Source organism: Dromiciops gliroides, chromosome 3 (assembly GCF_019393635.1).
Source record: "Dromiciops gliroides isolate mDroGli1 chromosome 3, mDroGli1.pri, whole genome shotgun sequence".
Taxonomy (NCBI): Eukaryota; Metazoa; Chordata; class Mammalia; order Microbiotheria; family Microbiotheriidae; genus Dromiciops; species Dromiciops gliroides.
The window spans coordinates 19,893,302-19,909,312 of NC_057863.1; the positions used below are offsets into that span (position 1 = coordinate 19,893,302).

The 16,011-nt window shown below is 39.5% G+C and overlaps 1 protein-coding gene across 1 annotated transcript in view; it reads left to right on the top strand.

Annotated features, from left to right (window-relative positions):
* The window catches only part of LOC122749242 (schwannomin-interacting protein 1), an 830,285-nt gene that overhangs the window by 167,711 nt on the left and 646,563 nt on the right, over positions 1 to 16,011 (top strand). The window contains exon 3 of the mRNA XM_043995506.1: positions 6,495 to 6,575. Coding sequence (XP_043851441.1) covers positions 6,495 to 6,575 — 81 coding nt within the window. The remainder of the gene's footprint in view (positions 1 to 6,494; positions 6,576 to 16,011) is intronic.

Genomic DNA, 16,011 nt, shown 5'->3' on the forward strand with positions numbered 1-16,011 from the left:
TCAGAGTATTGCATTTTTGAAAATTCTGGGTACCACATTTTAAATGGAGCACCAGCAAATTGAGTATACCTAGGGAAGGTTACCAAGAAAGTAAGGAATCTAGAAACCATAAGAAACAATGGATGATTATACTGAATCAGGAACATGATTTTAGCTCATGAACTGAAGCTTTCTCACTAAACTCTTCGCCAAAAGTTGTAACAGATAACAAACAACCAAAGAAGGAAGTTGGACTTTTATTTCCCCTGTCCTGGGGCAGATTACAAATAGGAATCAGGGTTTCCTTGGAGCATCCCAGGAACACTGTAGGACCCCCTCCAAGAATGAACCATTCCCTACAATTAATTTCTGAAGCAACATGGAAACTTGAGGCCCCCAAACATGGATGGTTTTCTTATAGAAAAGATCATCTACAGGGTATTTATCTCCAAATATTGGAAGAAATATCTTGTGAGAGATGGGTTTTATAATTATTCTGGGTAGTTCCACAGGGTAGAACTAGGAGCATCAGTTTGGCCCTGAGTTTGAGAAGGTACTACCAGAGTTGTCAAACAATGAAATGATTCTTGGTGGAGGAATGAGTTCCTTGTTACTAGAATTATTTAAGCAGAATGTAAGTTACCTGAGAGCATAGGCTGTTTTTGTAATTTCTTTGTATCTTCAGTGCTTAGTATAGGGCCCAGAACACAGTAGGTACTCCCATATATATATATATACACATTGCACATGCATATATGTGTGTCTATATATACACACACATATATGCAGATACATATCAGTTTTGAAGAACAAGATGATGATGATAGCTAACATTTATATAGACCCTACTATGTGCCAGGCACTTTGCTAAGAGATTTATTAATATTATCTCATCTGATCCTCACAAGAAACCTGGAAGGTAAGTGTTACTATTATTTCCATTTTACAGATGAAAAAACTGAGGCAAACAGCGGTTAAATCATTTGCTCAGGGTGACAAAACTAATAAGTTGATGAGGCCACATCTGGACTCAGGTCTTCCTGATTCCAGACTGGGTCCTTCTACTGAGTGTGTACCTCATTATCGTTATTGTTGTTGGCTTTGTTGTTGTTGTTCTTTTGGTTGAGAGGGCTGGCAGTAGTCCTCCTGCTTTTTATTGTATCCCACTTAATTTATATTTTAAAGTATATATGTTTATACTATAAGGGCCAAATTTAGTATGGGGAGAGTTAATGGGCAGCTCGCCATGATATTGGGGTTCAGAAAATAATGAGAGACCTCTAGATCCAAAGTTTCCTCCCTTCCAAACTGCTTTTTTTAGTTATTTCTCCTAGACTAATAAGAAAGGATATTAACAGCCTCTTTTCCACAAGCAAACCAGGTTTTTTTTAAAAAAAAGTAATTATGAATGTTTATTCCACATATATACACAAATTGTTTTTGAAAAGAAATCAGATGTTTTAGGGTAGAAAGCTGCAAGTACAAAACTTTAGTGCTTTTGTTTACATAGTTGCTAAGCATTTTTAAATTGAATGCCCTCCCTGCTTAAAAAAACAAAACAAAACAAAAGAAAACCCTAAAGTTCATACCTCTAAAAGTTTATATCCTATTTACAGATTTCATAGCAATATGAATATGAAGAAATACAGATGACTCTGTCCAAACCTAGACTGATATGCTAAAGTACAAAATCATAATCATATATCTATATCAATATATCTATATCTATATATTCTTCCTAAGGTAGTGATGGGCAACGATGCTGTCCAGGGGCTTCTGAGATACACCTTCTAAAGTAATCCAAGGCACAGAATTCATGCCAGTGTGAACAAACCAGGTTTTATTAATGGGAACAAAATTTACAACACAGGTGGAGTTAATAAAGCCAGGGACATCGAGAAAGGGAATAGGGGAAGAGAAAACTAATAAGCTCCCTGGCTTTAGCAACAACTGACTAAAACCCCAAACTTGCTTCCAACTCAGCTAGCTCAAAGACCTGTCCTCACTTCCACAACAAAAACTCACTGCCACATGGAGTCCGTAGTTTCAATGAGAGTCAGCTGTGCAGTCTTTCCCTGGTTCAATCCAAAGGGGAAGTTCTTAGCCATGCTGAGTCTCCAACTGGTTCAACAGACCCCCTGGGCTGTCCCCATTATAATTTGGCCAGGCCCATGTGGGCATAAGGGAACCACTAGGGGAGGCTTTAGATACTTAGTTTGATACTTTGACTCAATAAATGTTTTTTTCTATAATCTCTTCAAGAGCACACCCATCTTCTCTTAGGCTTTTCAAGATTACATCTTTTCAGCCTGACCATAATGAAGCAAAGATGTAGTCATGGAAACCCCAAATCATAATTAATTCCTTACATTACAAATATGTTGCATATTTATATTATATATACTGTATAAATATAGATGCTTCATTTTTTAAATTCTCTGACCATCAGACATATATTTTACTAAATTAAAGGATGCTTAAATTATAGTTTCTTTTGTTCCCTCCCTTTACCCCATAAAGACATCAGGTGCCATCTAAAAAAGAAGAGGCCAGCACCAATCTAAACTCCTAGTAGCTAATTACTTTAGAAGGGAAAGATATGGGAATGATTTGGGTGACAACTAAAAAAACTCCTCAGTATAGTTAGGGTCTTGGCCTGGCCTCCATGCCCCTAGGCCTCTCCCATCCATCCTGCACACTGCTGTCAAATGAAAGAATCTTCCTCTATGGCTTTTATATACCTGCCTGTGGTCTCCCCCCTTTCCAAGGGGAGAGGGACTCTTTCCCTTTCTTTGTATACTTAGCACTTGGCAAAGTGCTGACATGCAGTAAATGCTTAATAATTGACTGATTTTTGTGATCCCCATGCCAGGTATAGTATGTCTACTGCCTTGCACACAGTAAGTGTTTAATAAATGTTTTCTGCTTGATTTGTTACATCAAAAATTGGTTGATAGAAGAAGGCCCTGCTCCCCTTTTTCCATTTAGCTGCTTTAGAAGCAAAAGAAAAATGAGTGAAATATCCAAGTACTCATGTTTGGGGGCCTCAAGGCTCCATGTCGCTTCAGAAATTCACTGTAGGAATGGTTCATCCTTAGAGGGGGCCCTACGGTGATCCTGGGTTGCTCCAAGGTAACCCTGATTCCTGTTTGGAATCTGCTCCAGAATGGCAAGAAGTAAAAACCCAATTTTTTGATTTGGCTGTTTGTTATTTGTTAGAACTTTTGGTGAAGAGTTTGTTGAGAAAGCTTCAGTTCATGAGGCAAAATTATGTTCCTGGATCGTGGTATCCCAGGTCCCAATTAATATGGACAATTCAAAGTTAGCCTTGGCTCTTTTCCTCTTCTCCACTTCCTTCCCAATACCTATATAAGAATAACAATTTTTTTGGGGGGGGGTTCTTGTTATTTTTCTTTGTGGTAGGTGACACTTGAAAATCATTTATTTATATGGAGATTAGTATTATACTAGAATTGTCCAGAGATACATTTTCGATCTTTTGTTGGCTAGACAGTGATGGACTGATGATGGATAATTCCCTGGGCAATGGCTTTCCAAACATGGCTCATTGTTTTCATTGAACTTTTCTCTTCTGATGCTCATTATTAATTTAAATCTAGGAAATAAACCCTGAATGGTGCCTTGTGTGTGCACATGCATGTATATGTTTCTGTGTATATATGTATGCTCATGCCAATTGACCCCATTGCCGTAATAAACTACACCTAAAACTTTATGTGTATATGTATGGTGAAAGAACTTTTCCACCTCTGCCCTCTCATAAGGATATTTGAAGATGAATGTTCTCTTAGCATGCCATTTACCCCACCCCTTTCTACTAATTATCTCTTTCTGATCTCCCTGATTCCCAGTGACCTTTCTCCTCTGTTTTCACATACAGTCTTGCTTTACAACTCTCTGATGCACTGTTCAATTGTAGATCCCCTGTGAGAGCAGTCATCATGTCACCTTGTCTTATCTAAAGAAGGAGATATGGAAAAGAGAGTGGGCAAGAAAGGGAGGAGGGTAGAGATAAAGGGAAGGGAGGAAAGGATTAGGCTTAGGGACTCCACATTATCCCCAATCAGAGGTGAAACATGAACCCAGGTTATTCACCAGCCAAATTGACCTTCCAGCTGTTTCCTAAATTTGACATTTAATCTATCTTCCAGGTCAATATCTTTGCACAGGTTGTTATCCATGACTGTAATATATTCCATATTCACCTCTATTTCTTGGAATCCACACTTTTTTTTTTCAAGGCTCAAGGGATCACATCCTATAGGAAGCCTCTTTTCTTCAATTTGTCTTGTATTTATTTGTATGTGATAGCAACCAGATGGATCAATGGATAAATATATGGGCTTGAAGTCAGAATACCTGGGTTAAAATCTGTCCACAGTCACTTACTAGCTGTGGCCCCAGGCAAGTCACTTAGCTTCTGTTTGCCTCAATTTCCTCATCTGTAAAATGGGGATAATCATAGCACTTACTTTCCAGTGTTGAGTCTATAAGATGAGATAATAATTGCAAAGCCCCTAGCACAGTGCCTAGTACATAGTAAACACTATATAAATGCTTATCATTATTATTATTATTATTTAGAATCTTAATTGTATACTCAACTTCTTGAGGGCAAGGGTGATGACTTTTTTGTCTTCATATCCCCAGTTTCTAGTACAATGCCTTCCACATAGTAAATAGGTACTAAATGTTCACTAAATTGAATACTCCAAAGTGCCTAGTAGAAAGTCTCTTCTGCCATAGGTACTCAACAAATATTTATTTATTGTTGCATAATGGTCAACACGGATTCTCATCATGGCTGTGTTTGCATAGAAGGAACAAGAATATAGATCTCTCCAGAATGTTCATTAGAATATGATGAAAAGTCTCCACAATGTTTGACTGACTTTATCTGTCTTTCCTTAATCTAGAGGCAGCAAGAAGCCAGCCTAGAGGAAGGTAGACCTGAATTCAAATCTAGTCTCAGACATGTTCTAACTATGTGACTCTGAGCAAATCAATTAACCTCTCTCTGCCTCCATTTTCAGAGACAAATGGCAAAAGGGTGAACTACCCAGATTTGTTAGGACCCAAAGATCCATGTTGCTTGATAAATTCAATGTAGAGATAATTTTTTGTCAGAGACAAATGAAGATCATAAGGGCACTAATCTCCCATGCTTATTGTGAGGATCAAATGAGACAATATTGGTAAAGGGCCTAGCACAATGTCTGGCACATAGTAGGGCTTAGGAAATGCTTGTTTTCTTCCTTCCTTGGTTAAAGTCATTACATCAAACTCAGGGCTTTCTCCCCTACTCTCCTGTTTTCTCTTTCCTTCTTACTGATTAGTAACAAAGCTGTCCTTGAATTAGGGCACAATCTGGTGGCTCCTTCTGGGAACCATTGAACTTGCCTTAAGAATTAGTGAATGGGGGCAGCTAGGTGGCACAGTGAATAGAGCACCAGCCCTGGAGTCAGGAGGACCCCAGTTCAAATCCGACCTCAGACACTTGACAACTTACTAACTGTGTGATCCTGGGCAAGTCACTTAACCCCAATTGCCTCACCAAAAATAAAAAAAAAGAACTAGTGAATGGAGGGCAGCTAGGTGGTGCAGTAGATAAAGCACCAGCCCTGGATTCAGGAGGACCTGAGTTCAAATCTGGCCTCATAACACTTGACACTTACTAGCTGTGTGACCCTGGGCAAGTCACTTTACCCTCATCCCCCCCCCCCAAAAAAAAAAGAATTAGTGAATGACTAATGTGGAAATGTTTCACATAATTGCACATGAATAACCTATATCTGATTGTTTACCATCACGGGGAGGGGAGGGGAAAGAGGGGAGGGGGTAGAATTTGGAACTCAAAACTTTAAATAAAAATATTTTTAAAAAAGACAATGAGTCAATGATATCAATATCTCTATATAGTCATCTATAAATTCTTCCAAAATTTCCAATGGGTAAATGTCAAAGGATTCTCAGTGATTTCCTAATAAGTCTTTTCTCACATCTTGTTTAGTTCCATGGGAGGACCACTGGTAGAATCAAAGAAACCTGCATTTTGAACACAACCTCTAACATCTACTAACCATATAGCTATGGGCAAATTATTTTATCCCTCTGAGCCTCAGCTTTCTCATCCATATAATGGATATAATAATACCTAACAGACAGGATTGTGGTGAGCACCAAAAAAGTTAGTTTATGCAGAGCAAATTGCAAATCTTGGTTCTTTTGTTCTTCTCTCAGGATATATGACTATTTTGTCTTTAAATTAAGATAACATACAAAAAAAAAAAAGAAGAGTGAGGAGGCGAAACTGCATTTTTCTTCTGTCATCTTTGTTTATTCCTACAACATCCATCTTTAGGAAATCCTAATAATCTGTTCATATATAAAGGCAAACAAAGTTAAATTTATGGCAACTCTGTAAAATGAACATCAATTAGACTTGAAAATGAATGCATCTACTTAAGTTAACATTACAATATTAATTCTTCCAGCCACCAGATTTCCATGGATATGGAGAATAATATTGAAAAATACCACCTCAATCTTCAGCCCTTGGAATCGAAAGTGAAAATGTGAGTAATCTCAAAATATTCTTTGTGATATTACATTTGTGATACTACATTTCAGATCTTGTGGGGGTTTTGCCTGAGTTGCAAATGGTGACTTTATGACAATCCTGTGTATATACGTGGTTCCACACTGTCTACTCTTAGTCACCCTTATGAACCTGTACTGCCTAATGTCCTATACCTCTCACCAAGCTGTCTTGGGCTACTTCTGCCACCTTGTGGACACTATGGGGAACTTTCTGATCCAATTTAATTTTTCTACCTTTTTTTCTGAGGGAATTTGCACATGTTGTTCTTTTTCTTCTATCTTCTAAGTTAATTTCAGCTCAACCATCAGCTTCCTTGATTCCCTTCACATGTGTCCTATTTAATCTCATCCACTTCAAAATCTTTCCTTATTGCCATTAGAAAATTGTTCTCTTCTTTCCCCCTTCTTGCTATCCTGTTGTCTCTTGGTCTAATCAGAGCAGACAGAATTATAACTAAGAATTCCATTTCTTTGTCCAAAACAAGTTGAAGAGTATGAAAAAAAGAATTCGTTAAACACTTGCTATGTGCCAAGAATTGTGCTAATTGTTGAAGACACAAATAGCAAAGAAAGTCACAAGAAGATCATTGTAATTAGGGGAGATAACACATGTAGGAGGGTTTAATTTCAGGGCAGATGGCATGATCCAAGAGTCCTTTAGCTATAGTGGCAAAGAAAATGACAATCCCAAGAATCTTTAGGGTGCATTGGCACATAGAATGGTCATTGTCTAGAGTCCAGAAGGCATAGCAGATAAACTGACAAGGCCCATTGATATACCATTTTATCAGAATGATGATAGTTGATAGATACCTGCTCAGCCAAGAAGTAGGAGTTGCCATGTCTCTTGCCAATTAATTTTGGGATGGAAGTAATTGTTGAGAGGTTAAGAATAGAGGAAGATTCTGAGTTACTTCTGGGGGTGTGGTGAGTATAGGAGGAGCAGAATCCAGTCAAGAGTAAGCAATGAGGATGGGGCATGAGAGGAAGATCTCCTTGTGGCCTGTTCCTGCTGGAGCCTTGGGAGTCCTTTTATGATCTGAGATGCTGTGGCTGGGTTGGAGCTAGGAAGAACAGGAATATAGTGGGTACCCTATGGGGATTTTGGAAGACAAAGATCTTAGACTAGCCCCTACCATAATGATCATTTAAAAGCTATGCCAAACTACTTCTTGGAATTGTGAGAAAATAATTATTAATAATGGGTTTTGAGAGGACTCAGGGACCCCACTTTGGAAAGCATAGTTCTTAGAAACCTTAACTAATCCCTTTTAGGACCAGCCCATGGGTGGATCAATAGAAATGGAGATTGACTAGATGAGATTAGCCACACCTGGACATAACCTGCTTTGTCCTTCCCAAGTGGTCTTTTTGTACACTTCCTCATTAAGTCATTATATCATTAGGTCAAAGGTAAAACTCATTTTAATATGGACCACACTTAGGTCATGTCAACCAATAGAGTTGAATGATTCTAGCCAATTAGCTTTGATGGGTATAAGAGACACCTCTATCAGAAGTGGAAAAGAGACCGGGATTGTGATGTGAATGCCATTCTGGGTGGACACTAGCTGAGGAAGGCTGAGATCTCTCTCTCTCTCTCTCTCTCTCTCTCTCTCTAGGTAATGTAGAGTTTCAGAACTCTGCTGAGAGCCATATGCTTTCTCTTAGACAATGTGGTGCTGGGGTGGGGGGGGCAGTATTGGCTTGTGTTAAATGTAGTCAATGCTCTCCTAACATTTAATATGATTTAATAAATTCTTACTACCTAAATGGGTACAGTAGCCATTAATTCATAAGTAGCAATATCTTAGAAACCCCAGTCTAGTTCCCCAATAATTTAGAACAGAAAGAGGTGTAGTATCCTTTATTTCAAATGACACAGTATGAATGTGTTTAATAGACATTATTGTCCCTAGGGAGTCTAGGGCCCTAAAGTATTCCGTTTTCCCGGGCAACAGCTACCATGAAGCCATTGAAAGTCCCCCTCTCCATGAAATCTCCTCCAACCAAAGAAACTTTCCTCCTTCTCCAGAGTAGCCCCAGGTGGGATGGGACCATGGTCAACTGATACTTTAAGTTAGATTGTGGTTAGGGGACCACCTGCTAGTCCAATGCCTGTCCTCATCCTACTTGGGATCTGTGCTTCTCTCTGGTTCCCCCCTCCCCCCTTCCCATTCTTTCCTTCTCTGCCTCTGCCTCTCTGTGTGTCTCAGCATGGTCAATGAACCTAGAATCAGGAATGCATGGGTTTCAATCTTATCTGAGACATTTGCCAACTGTGTGACTGAATAAGTCACTTAACCTCTGTGTCCCTCAACCTCCTTATCTGTAAAATCAAGGTATTGACCTAGCTGGATTCTGGGGTCCCTTCCAACTCTAGATCTTGGTTCCTAAGATACTTTGATTCCTGGAATCAAGAAACTTAGATTTAAGACTCAACTCTTCCATCTCCTAGCTGAGTAACATCAGGCAAGTTATTCCACCTTTATGAAATTTAGTTTCCTTATCTATGAAGTGGGGATGATAAGCCTTGTAGTATTTTCCATTTGTGAGAGGTATCCTGGTATAGCAGGGAGATGTGACATAGAGGCTACATACAGAACAACAGAAAACCCACGTACAAGATCAGCTGATGACATTGTGGAAAAACCCTCTCCAGAGCATATAATGTTATCTCTCAGGATGAAATACAAGCCAGCATCATGATCAATTAGGCTTGTTGTTTTGAAGACTATTTGAAGCACATGCCTGCTTATACCTGATGCACCATCCTTACCACTACCACCACCACTTTTCAAATCATTTTCAAAATGAATAATTATATTGTCTCATATTCATATAATACTTTACAATTTGCAAAGCACTTTTCAGACATTATTTCATTGGTCACTCATAATCACTCCACGAGGGAGGCACTACAAGCTTCACTATGACCATTTTACAGATGAAAAAAACAAACTATTAATGAATAAATATTTACTCTTTTTTCCCATGGGAAATATATTCCCATCATGTTTGCCTGGAATTGCCCAGATGTTAATGACTTGCCCATGGTCACCAAGCTAAGTTTCAAATGCTGTGTTTGAATCTAGATCTACCTTACTTCAAGTCCAGAACTCTATCTGCTATGCAACACTGTGTCCCTAAGAATTAAAATGATAAATTAGGGGGAAAGACTATGGGAATTTATATATAGAAATGATAATCCAGAAAGAGGAAGTCAGACACTGAAATACAGTCAATCTCTCCTGCTCCCTCTCCCTCTCCCCACCTCCCTGCTCCCTTCTCTCTGTCTCCCTCTCCCTCTCTGTCTCTCCATCTCCCTCCTCCTGTCTCTCTATTTCTCTTTTTCTCCTTCTCCTTTTCTCCCTCCTCCGTTGTTCCCTCCCCCTCCTCATTTTTTTTTCACTTGTAAATGTAGGAGACTGGACTAAGTGATTCCTAAATTTCCTTTTACTTCAACAGATTCTATGATTCTATGAAAGGGGAGGGAAAGCTATGGGCACCATAATGGTATAATGTGGTCAGTCTTGGAGTCAGGAAGATTTGAATTCTTAGGTTCAATTCTAGCCTCTGATGTTAGCTAGGTGACCATGAAGAAGTCACTTAATAATTCAGTGTCCAAGGTCATTTTCTAAGATTATTAATTACTTTGTATCAGTATATGGACATGCTAACTGCATCATTAGAATTTAAACTCTTTCAGGGCAGGGTCTGTTTTATTTCTTTCTAAGTGTACTCTGAGCCTAGAATGGTGCCTAGCAAATAGTAGAAAATTAATAAATGCTTGGGTTTTTTTTGTGTGTGTGTGTGTGTGTGTGTGAGGCAATTGGGGTTAAGTGACTTGCCCAGGGTTACACAGCTAGTAAGTGTTAAGTGTCTGAGGCCGGATTTGAACTCAGGTACTCCTGAATCCAGGGCCAGTGCTTTATCCACTGCACCATCTAGCTGCCCCAATAAATGCTTGTTAATGGAGTGATTCCAATACAGATGAATTGCTAATGTCTACTGGAGAAACAAGAATCTATCCCGAGAGTTCCCAATACCAGTGAAATGGCTATTCTGGTCATATCTTGTTCCTCCCACCCCCAAAGAGAAAAGAGTATTTGCCCAAACATAAGCTGTCCTTTGAGCAGTATGGGCTATTGATAGGAATAAGTCCAGAAAATATAATGGTGCTAAGTGTTTGGCATGATATATAAAGTGACTTTGAATTAAAAAAAAAACTATATAAACAGAGAGATGGATTGCTAATGGAATTTAAAAGCATGCTGAAATGGTGATACAGAAGGGACCTGGAATAGGACGGCAAATATTAAGAGGTAATTGGAGGTTTTAGACTTGAAAGATCAAAGGACACAATTGAAAAAAAGCCAAGAGAATGAAGAACGTACTTCCTTTAGAAAGCAGTCATTTGGAGTCGAGAAAGTCGGGTTTTCTGAAGAATAAGCAAATTTAAGTCTCACAAGTCACAAAATTTAGTGAAGGAAAGAGGAATCATGAAAGGGGGAAAATTGAAGGCTTTCAGCCTAGGAGTGTAAAGAAGAGACTATTGTAGTCTTAATAGCCAGAGAGCTAAACAAATGTCGGCAGAAAGATGAGTAAAATGAAAGGTGGACATTTCTCAGCACAGAGGGCTGGCCATCAAGTACAAAGACTGATTTGACAAACCACATACAAATCTGTGCCCCTCTTTTAAAATCACATCTTGTCCCAAGTATAAAGGACCTAAAACATTTTTTTCACATACAATCATTTAACACTCTCTGCTGAGCATATATTCAATTTCATTCCTGTTTTTCAGAAATATCAGCATCATATCTTTCTCCATTGGAATCCTATCTAATGCCTCATCCTGATAGAGAAATGGCCCTAGGCCCACCTCCAGGGCCATGCTAGTGGAGTATGAATTCTAGATAGTTCTACCCAAATAGGATGGCTTCAGGTTGGGCTGAAAATGGGTTGAATGCCTACCATCTGAGGACCAGCAGAGATGTGTATCATCACAGGCCTAATTGATCAATTTTATTGGACTTAGTACGCCTTATGAAGGCGTGAGTGGAAGAGTTTCAAATAGTATCAGTGGGAGGACTATTGAAATCTCAGCTCTCATGACTATTTGAGTTGGGGGAGAAAGACTTCACCTGCTATTTCATTGACGTGGGGAACTTCTAGATGAGAAAATTTCTTTTGCCCAGGCAGTTCAGTAATTTGTCTGCAACTTGGAATCTTAAAGCATTTCCTAGAACAGAGGTCGCAAACATGAGGCCCATAGCACATATGACCTACAACCGTTCAAAATGCAGCAGAAACCATATTTAAATGTAGTCCCTATCTGATTTTAAGGGACAGCTAGGTGGTATAGTGAATAGAGCACTGGGCCTAGAATCAGGAAGATCTGATTTCAAATCTGCTCTCAGACACTTACTCGCTGTGTGACCCTAGGTCACGTAACCCTGTGTGCCTCAGTTTCCTCATCTGTGAAATGAGCTGGAAGGGAGTGGCCAAACACTCCAGTATCTTTGCCAAGAAAACCCCAAGTGGGATCATGAAGTCAGGCAAACTGAACCAACTGAACAACAATAACAACTTCTGATTTTAATGCATTGATGTATTAATAACAATCATGTGTTTTCCTAAGTCAGTAGATGGTCCAAAGGGTTCCTTATGTGTGGTTTAGTGGCCCCCATTTCTATTTGAGTTTTGTAACGATTGGAATAACGCCACCTGCTGCATACTTACTGTAGAAGAGTTCTGCCCATGAAGCGAAGGTCTTTGAGGGCAAGACCAGGAGTCAGGAAGTGACGCGGGCTAGTGGGAGGAGGAAGGAAGAGACTGGCGCTCGCTCTCAGTCTCGCGCTCTTTCCTCTGGACTCTGGCGGAGAAGGGAGCTAGAAATGTGCTCTCCCTTTAATAGATAGGAATCTAGGCCTTTTTCTCTCTTTACCAAATTCTTATTCTCCTTAATAAATGCTTAAAAGTCTAACTCTTGCTAAAGCTTATAATTTATTGGCGACCACTCATTAGATATTTTAGACAGTTTAGCTAGAATTTTAGCCTTAACAGTTTGATACCACTGGCCTAGAACATTGAGAGATTAAGTGACTTCCCTGGTTGGGGTCAAACAGCCAGTGTGTATCAGAAGTTCAATTCAATTTAATAATTTAATAAACATTAAACACCTACTATGTGCCAGAAATAGTGCTAAGTGCTAGGGTTACAAGAAAGGCAAAAGATGGTCTCTGTCCTCAAGTTGCTTACAATCTAATGGAAGAGGTGGGACATGAAGCCAAGTTTTTTTGAGAAGGTCAGAGGCAGAGGCGTGTCTGTACTTTTTAGATCAACTCTGCTCTGGTCAAATGAAGCTGACAATATCCTCTTGGTTACCAGTCACATCTAACATGAGAGAGGCAGAGCCAGAGACAGAAAGAGAAAGAGAGAGAGGAGAGAGGAGAAGAGAGGAGAGAAGAGGAAAGAGAGAAAGAGAGGGAGAGAGAGAAGAGAATGGAAAAGGTCTTTGAGCAGGGGGGGATTGATGACTATGTGTTAAGAGCATTGAGGAGGGAATTCCCTGGCCTATATTAGACAAGTGTTAAGGTCCCCTCCAACTCCAGCTTCTGGGAATTCCATAAAGAGCCCACAGTTTCCTGTTCAGAGCCAAGTGAGTTGGAATGGCTACAGGAACATCAATGGATCCAGGTATGAAAAGGAGATGTCATGTCATACATCTTTCCCCATCCCTTCAGGCCCCTTGGTATTTTGTTTCTTTTGAGGTCACAGAATTCAGGCATGTGGCATCACCAGTGGGGCCCTAGGGTTCAAATGATAGACTTTTGTGGTAGGGAGAGGCTTGGCACCATAGAAAGCTCTGTGTGGTTTCCCACATCAATCTGCCCCTATCTCTTCTTTCTGGTCTACTCTGGACCAACTTCACACTTCTTCTTCAATGCCTCCCTAACATATAGTCACATTTAGGTGAAGGAAGGAAATAAGCATCTTCCATGTGCTAAGAACTTTACAAATATCTCATTTGAGCCTGAGGACAACCCTGCAGAGTAGGTGCTATTATTATCCCTGTTTTACAGTTCAGGAAACTGAGGCAGATAGAATGTAAGTAGCTTACCTACTTATAATGGATAGTAAATATCCAAGGCTGGATATGAACTTGGGTCTTCCTTATTCCAGGCCCAGTGCTCTATCCACTATACTACATAGCTGCCTCAGAATTAGATTAACTAATTCAATGAGCAATCTGTCTAGTTGCGCATCAATCTGTCTAGTCTGCAAAATCAGCACTTTTCCACTTTGTTTTCCTGATGTGGATAACTCGACTGACTCCTTTCCCTCTACTATAGATGTCGCCAAGGCCACTTTGTGGTGCTTTTCAGTGCTAGATGCAATTAATATATTGTCACATAAAAATAGGAACATTTGGAGTTCCTCATCTTTATCAGGGTATCCTATCTGCACTCATTAGGCCTACTATATGTTAAATCTTTGTAGGACAAGAAAACAATAATTGATCCCATTTATACGTAGCTTTAAGATGTGAAAATGTCTTACATACATTATGTTATCTGATCCTCACAAGGGTGAGAGATATGTGCTACTAATTATCCCCATTTTATAGATGAGGAAACTAAAGATCAAGGAGGGAAGACTTGGTCAGGGTCACCCAAGTGTCTGAGGTGGGATACAATGCCCAGTCTTCCTGCCTTCAAGTCTGTTGTTTTGCCCAATGTACCACACTTGAGATAGATAACAGTGTGACAGAACAATAATAACATAGCTCTTTAAGTTTGCCCAAATGAAAGGATGTCCATTTGACTGTGTGTTCCTTGAGGTCAGGGACTGGAATTATTTTTGGCTTTTTTTTATTGCCAGTGCTTAGCACACTGCCTGTCACATAGTAGGTCCTTAATAAATGCTTTCTGACTGACTCATTCAAAAAGTATAATCAATATAAATCTAGTATAATGTAATTGCCCTAAAATTGTGTAACATTAGCACAGATATGAAGTTTATTGTTTATCAGGTAACCATCTGTATTCAGTGAAAGGAGGCAAGCTAAAAACAATAGCCTGAGAGTAAGAGCCTCTAATTTAAAAAAGACACTAATGTCCAACACCAGCCTCCAGCGCAGATCTCCCCTCGAGGGGGAATTTGGAAAGCGCACATGAATTTACTTCATCAATGTTGCCAACTTGAGCTGCGGAATGTTCAGTTTTGTGCTTTTAAAATGTCACACTGCCCTCTGGTGTAAATATGCAAAAGTTTAGTTCTAAGAAGAGTGACAGCATAAATATTTCCCTGTGAGTTTTCCTAACTTGCCTGAAAACCCAGATGAAATAAAAATAAATAGCAGAACTTTCCTCAGAGCTCAATGAGCTTTCTTACATTTTCTGGGCATTGAATCTTCACCATGCCTTTTAGTTTCCTTTTATATTTAATTTCCTGAGTTCTAGGTATAAGGCTTGAGGGAAGGAGCAGCTAGGTTTCACCTGAGGACATAAGCACATTGGATTTCTGTGGGAATGCCAAAAGGCCCTGAAGTATCAACAACATTTTTAGGGAGTCTGTCAAGTCCTTTTCTGTGAAGGAGGAAGGGAGGAAAAAGGGAGAGATGATATGCATAGAAATATATACAAAATTAACTTTATAAAGAATGAATAGGAAATAGTTAACAGAGGGAAGGCAGTAGAATTAAGAGACAGAGAAGGCTTTATATAGAAGGTAGGATTTTAGTTGGTAATTAAGGGAAGTCATGGAGGTCAGTAATCAATGTGAAGGAGGAAGAGCATAGCAGGCATTAGGGATAGCCAGAGGAATTTCTAAGAGCCAAGAGAGGGAGGACCTTATTTGCGGGACAGCCATGAAGAATATAAGTTGGGGAGTACAGTATAAAAGGTAGGAGGGAGCGAGGTTATGAAAGGTTTCAAATGCTAGGCAGAGCATTTTGTATCTGATCCCAGAGGCAATAGGCAGCCACTGGAGATTATTATTATTATTATTATGTCATCAGATAATTATTATAATTTTGCACAATTAGAAAAGCCACTTGACCTGCACTCCTATGTCTCTAGCACCTGGGCAGGCCCATCCTGTACCTCAAGCACCATCTTTCCCTCCAAAGGAGGGAAGGGAAGTACATTTGCCAGATGGAATGGAGTGATAATTATGAACCTAATAATGGAGAGAAGGGTTTTATTGACTGGTGGATTAGACTCCAGGAAAATGAGCTAAATCTCATCTGGTCAGGACTGTAACAATATGGGGACATTGGAGAATGTCTGAACCCCATGTATCCTTTTTTTTGTATGGCCCATCTCTACTTTATGTTCCTTATTATTATTAACTACTGCATCTAGCCCTGCTAGGATGGGTTTGCTCCAAATAGGAAATATTCTC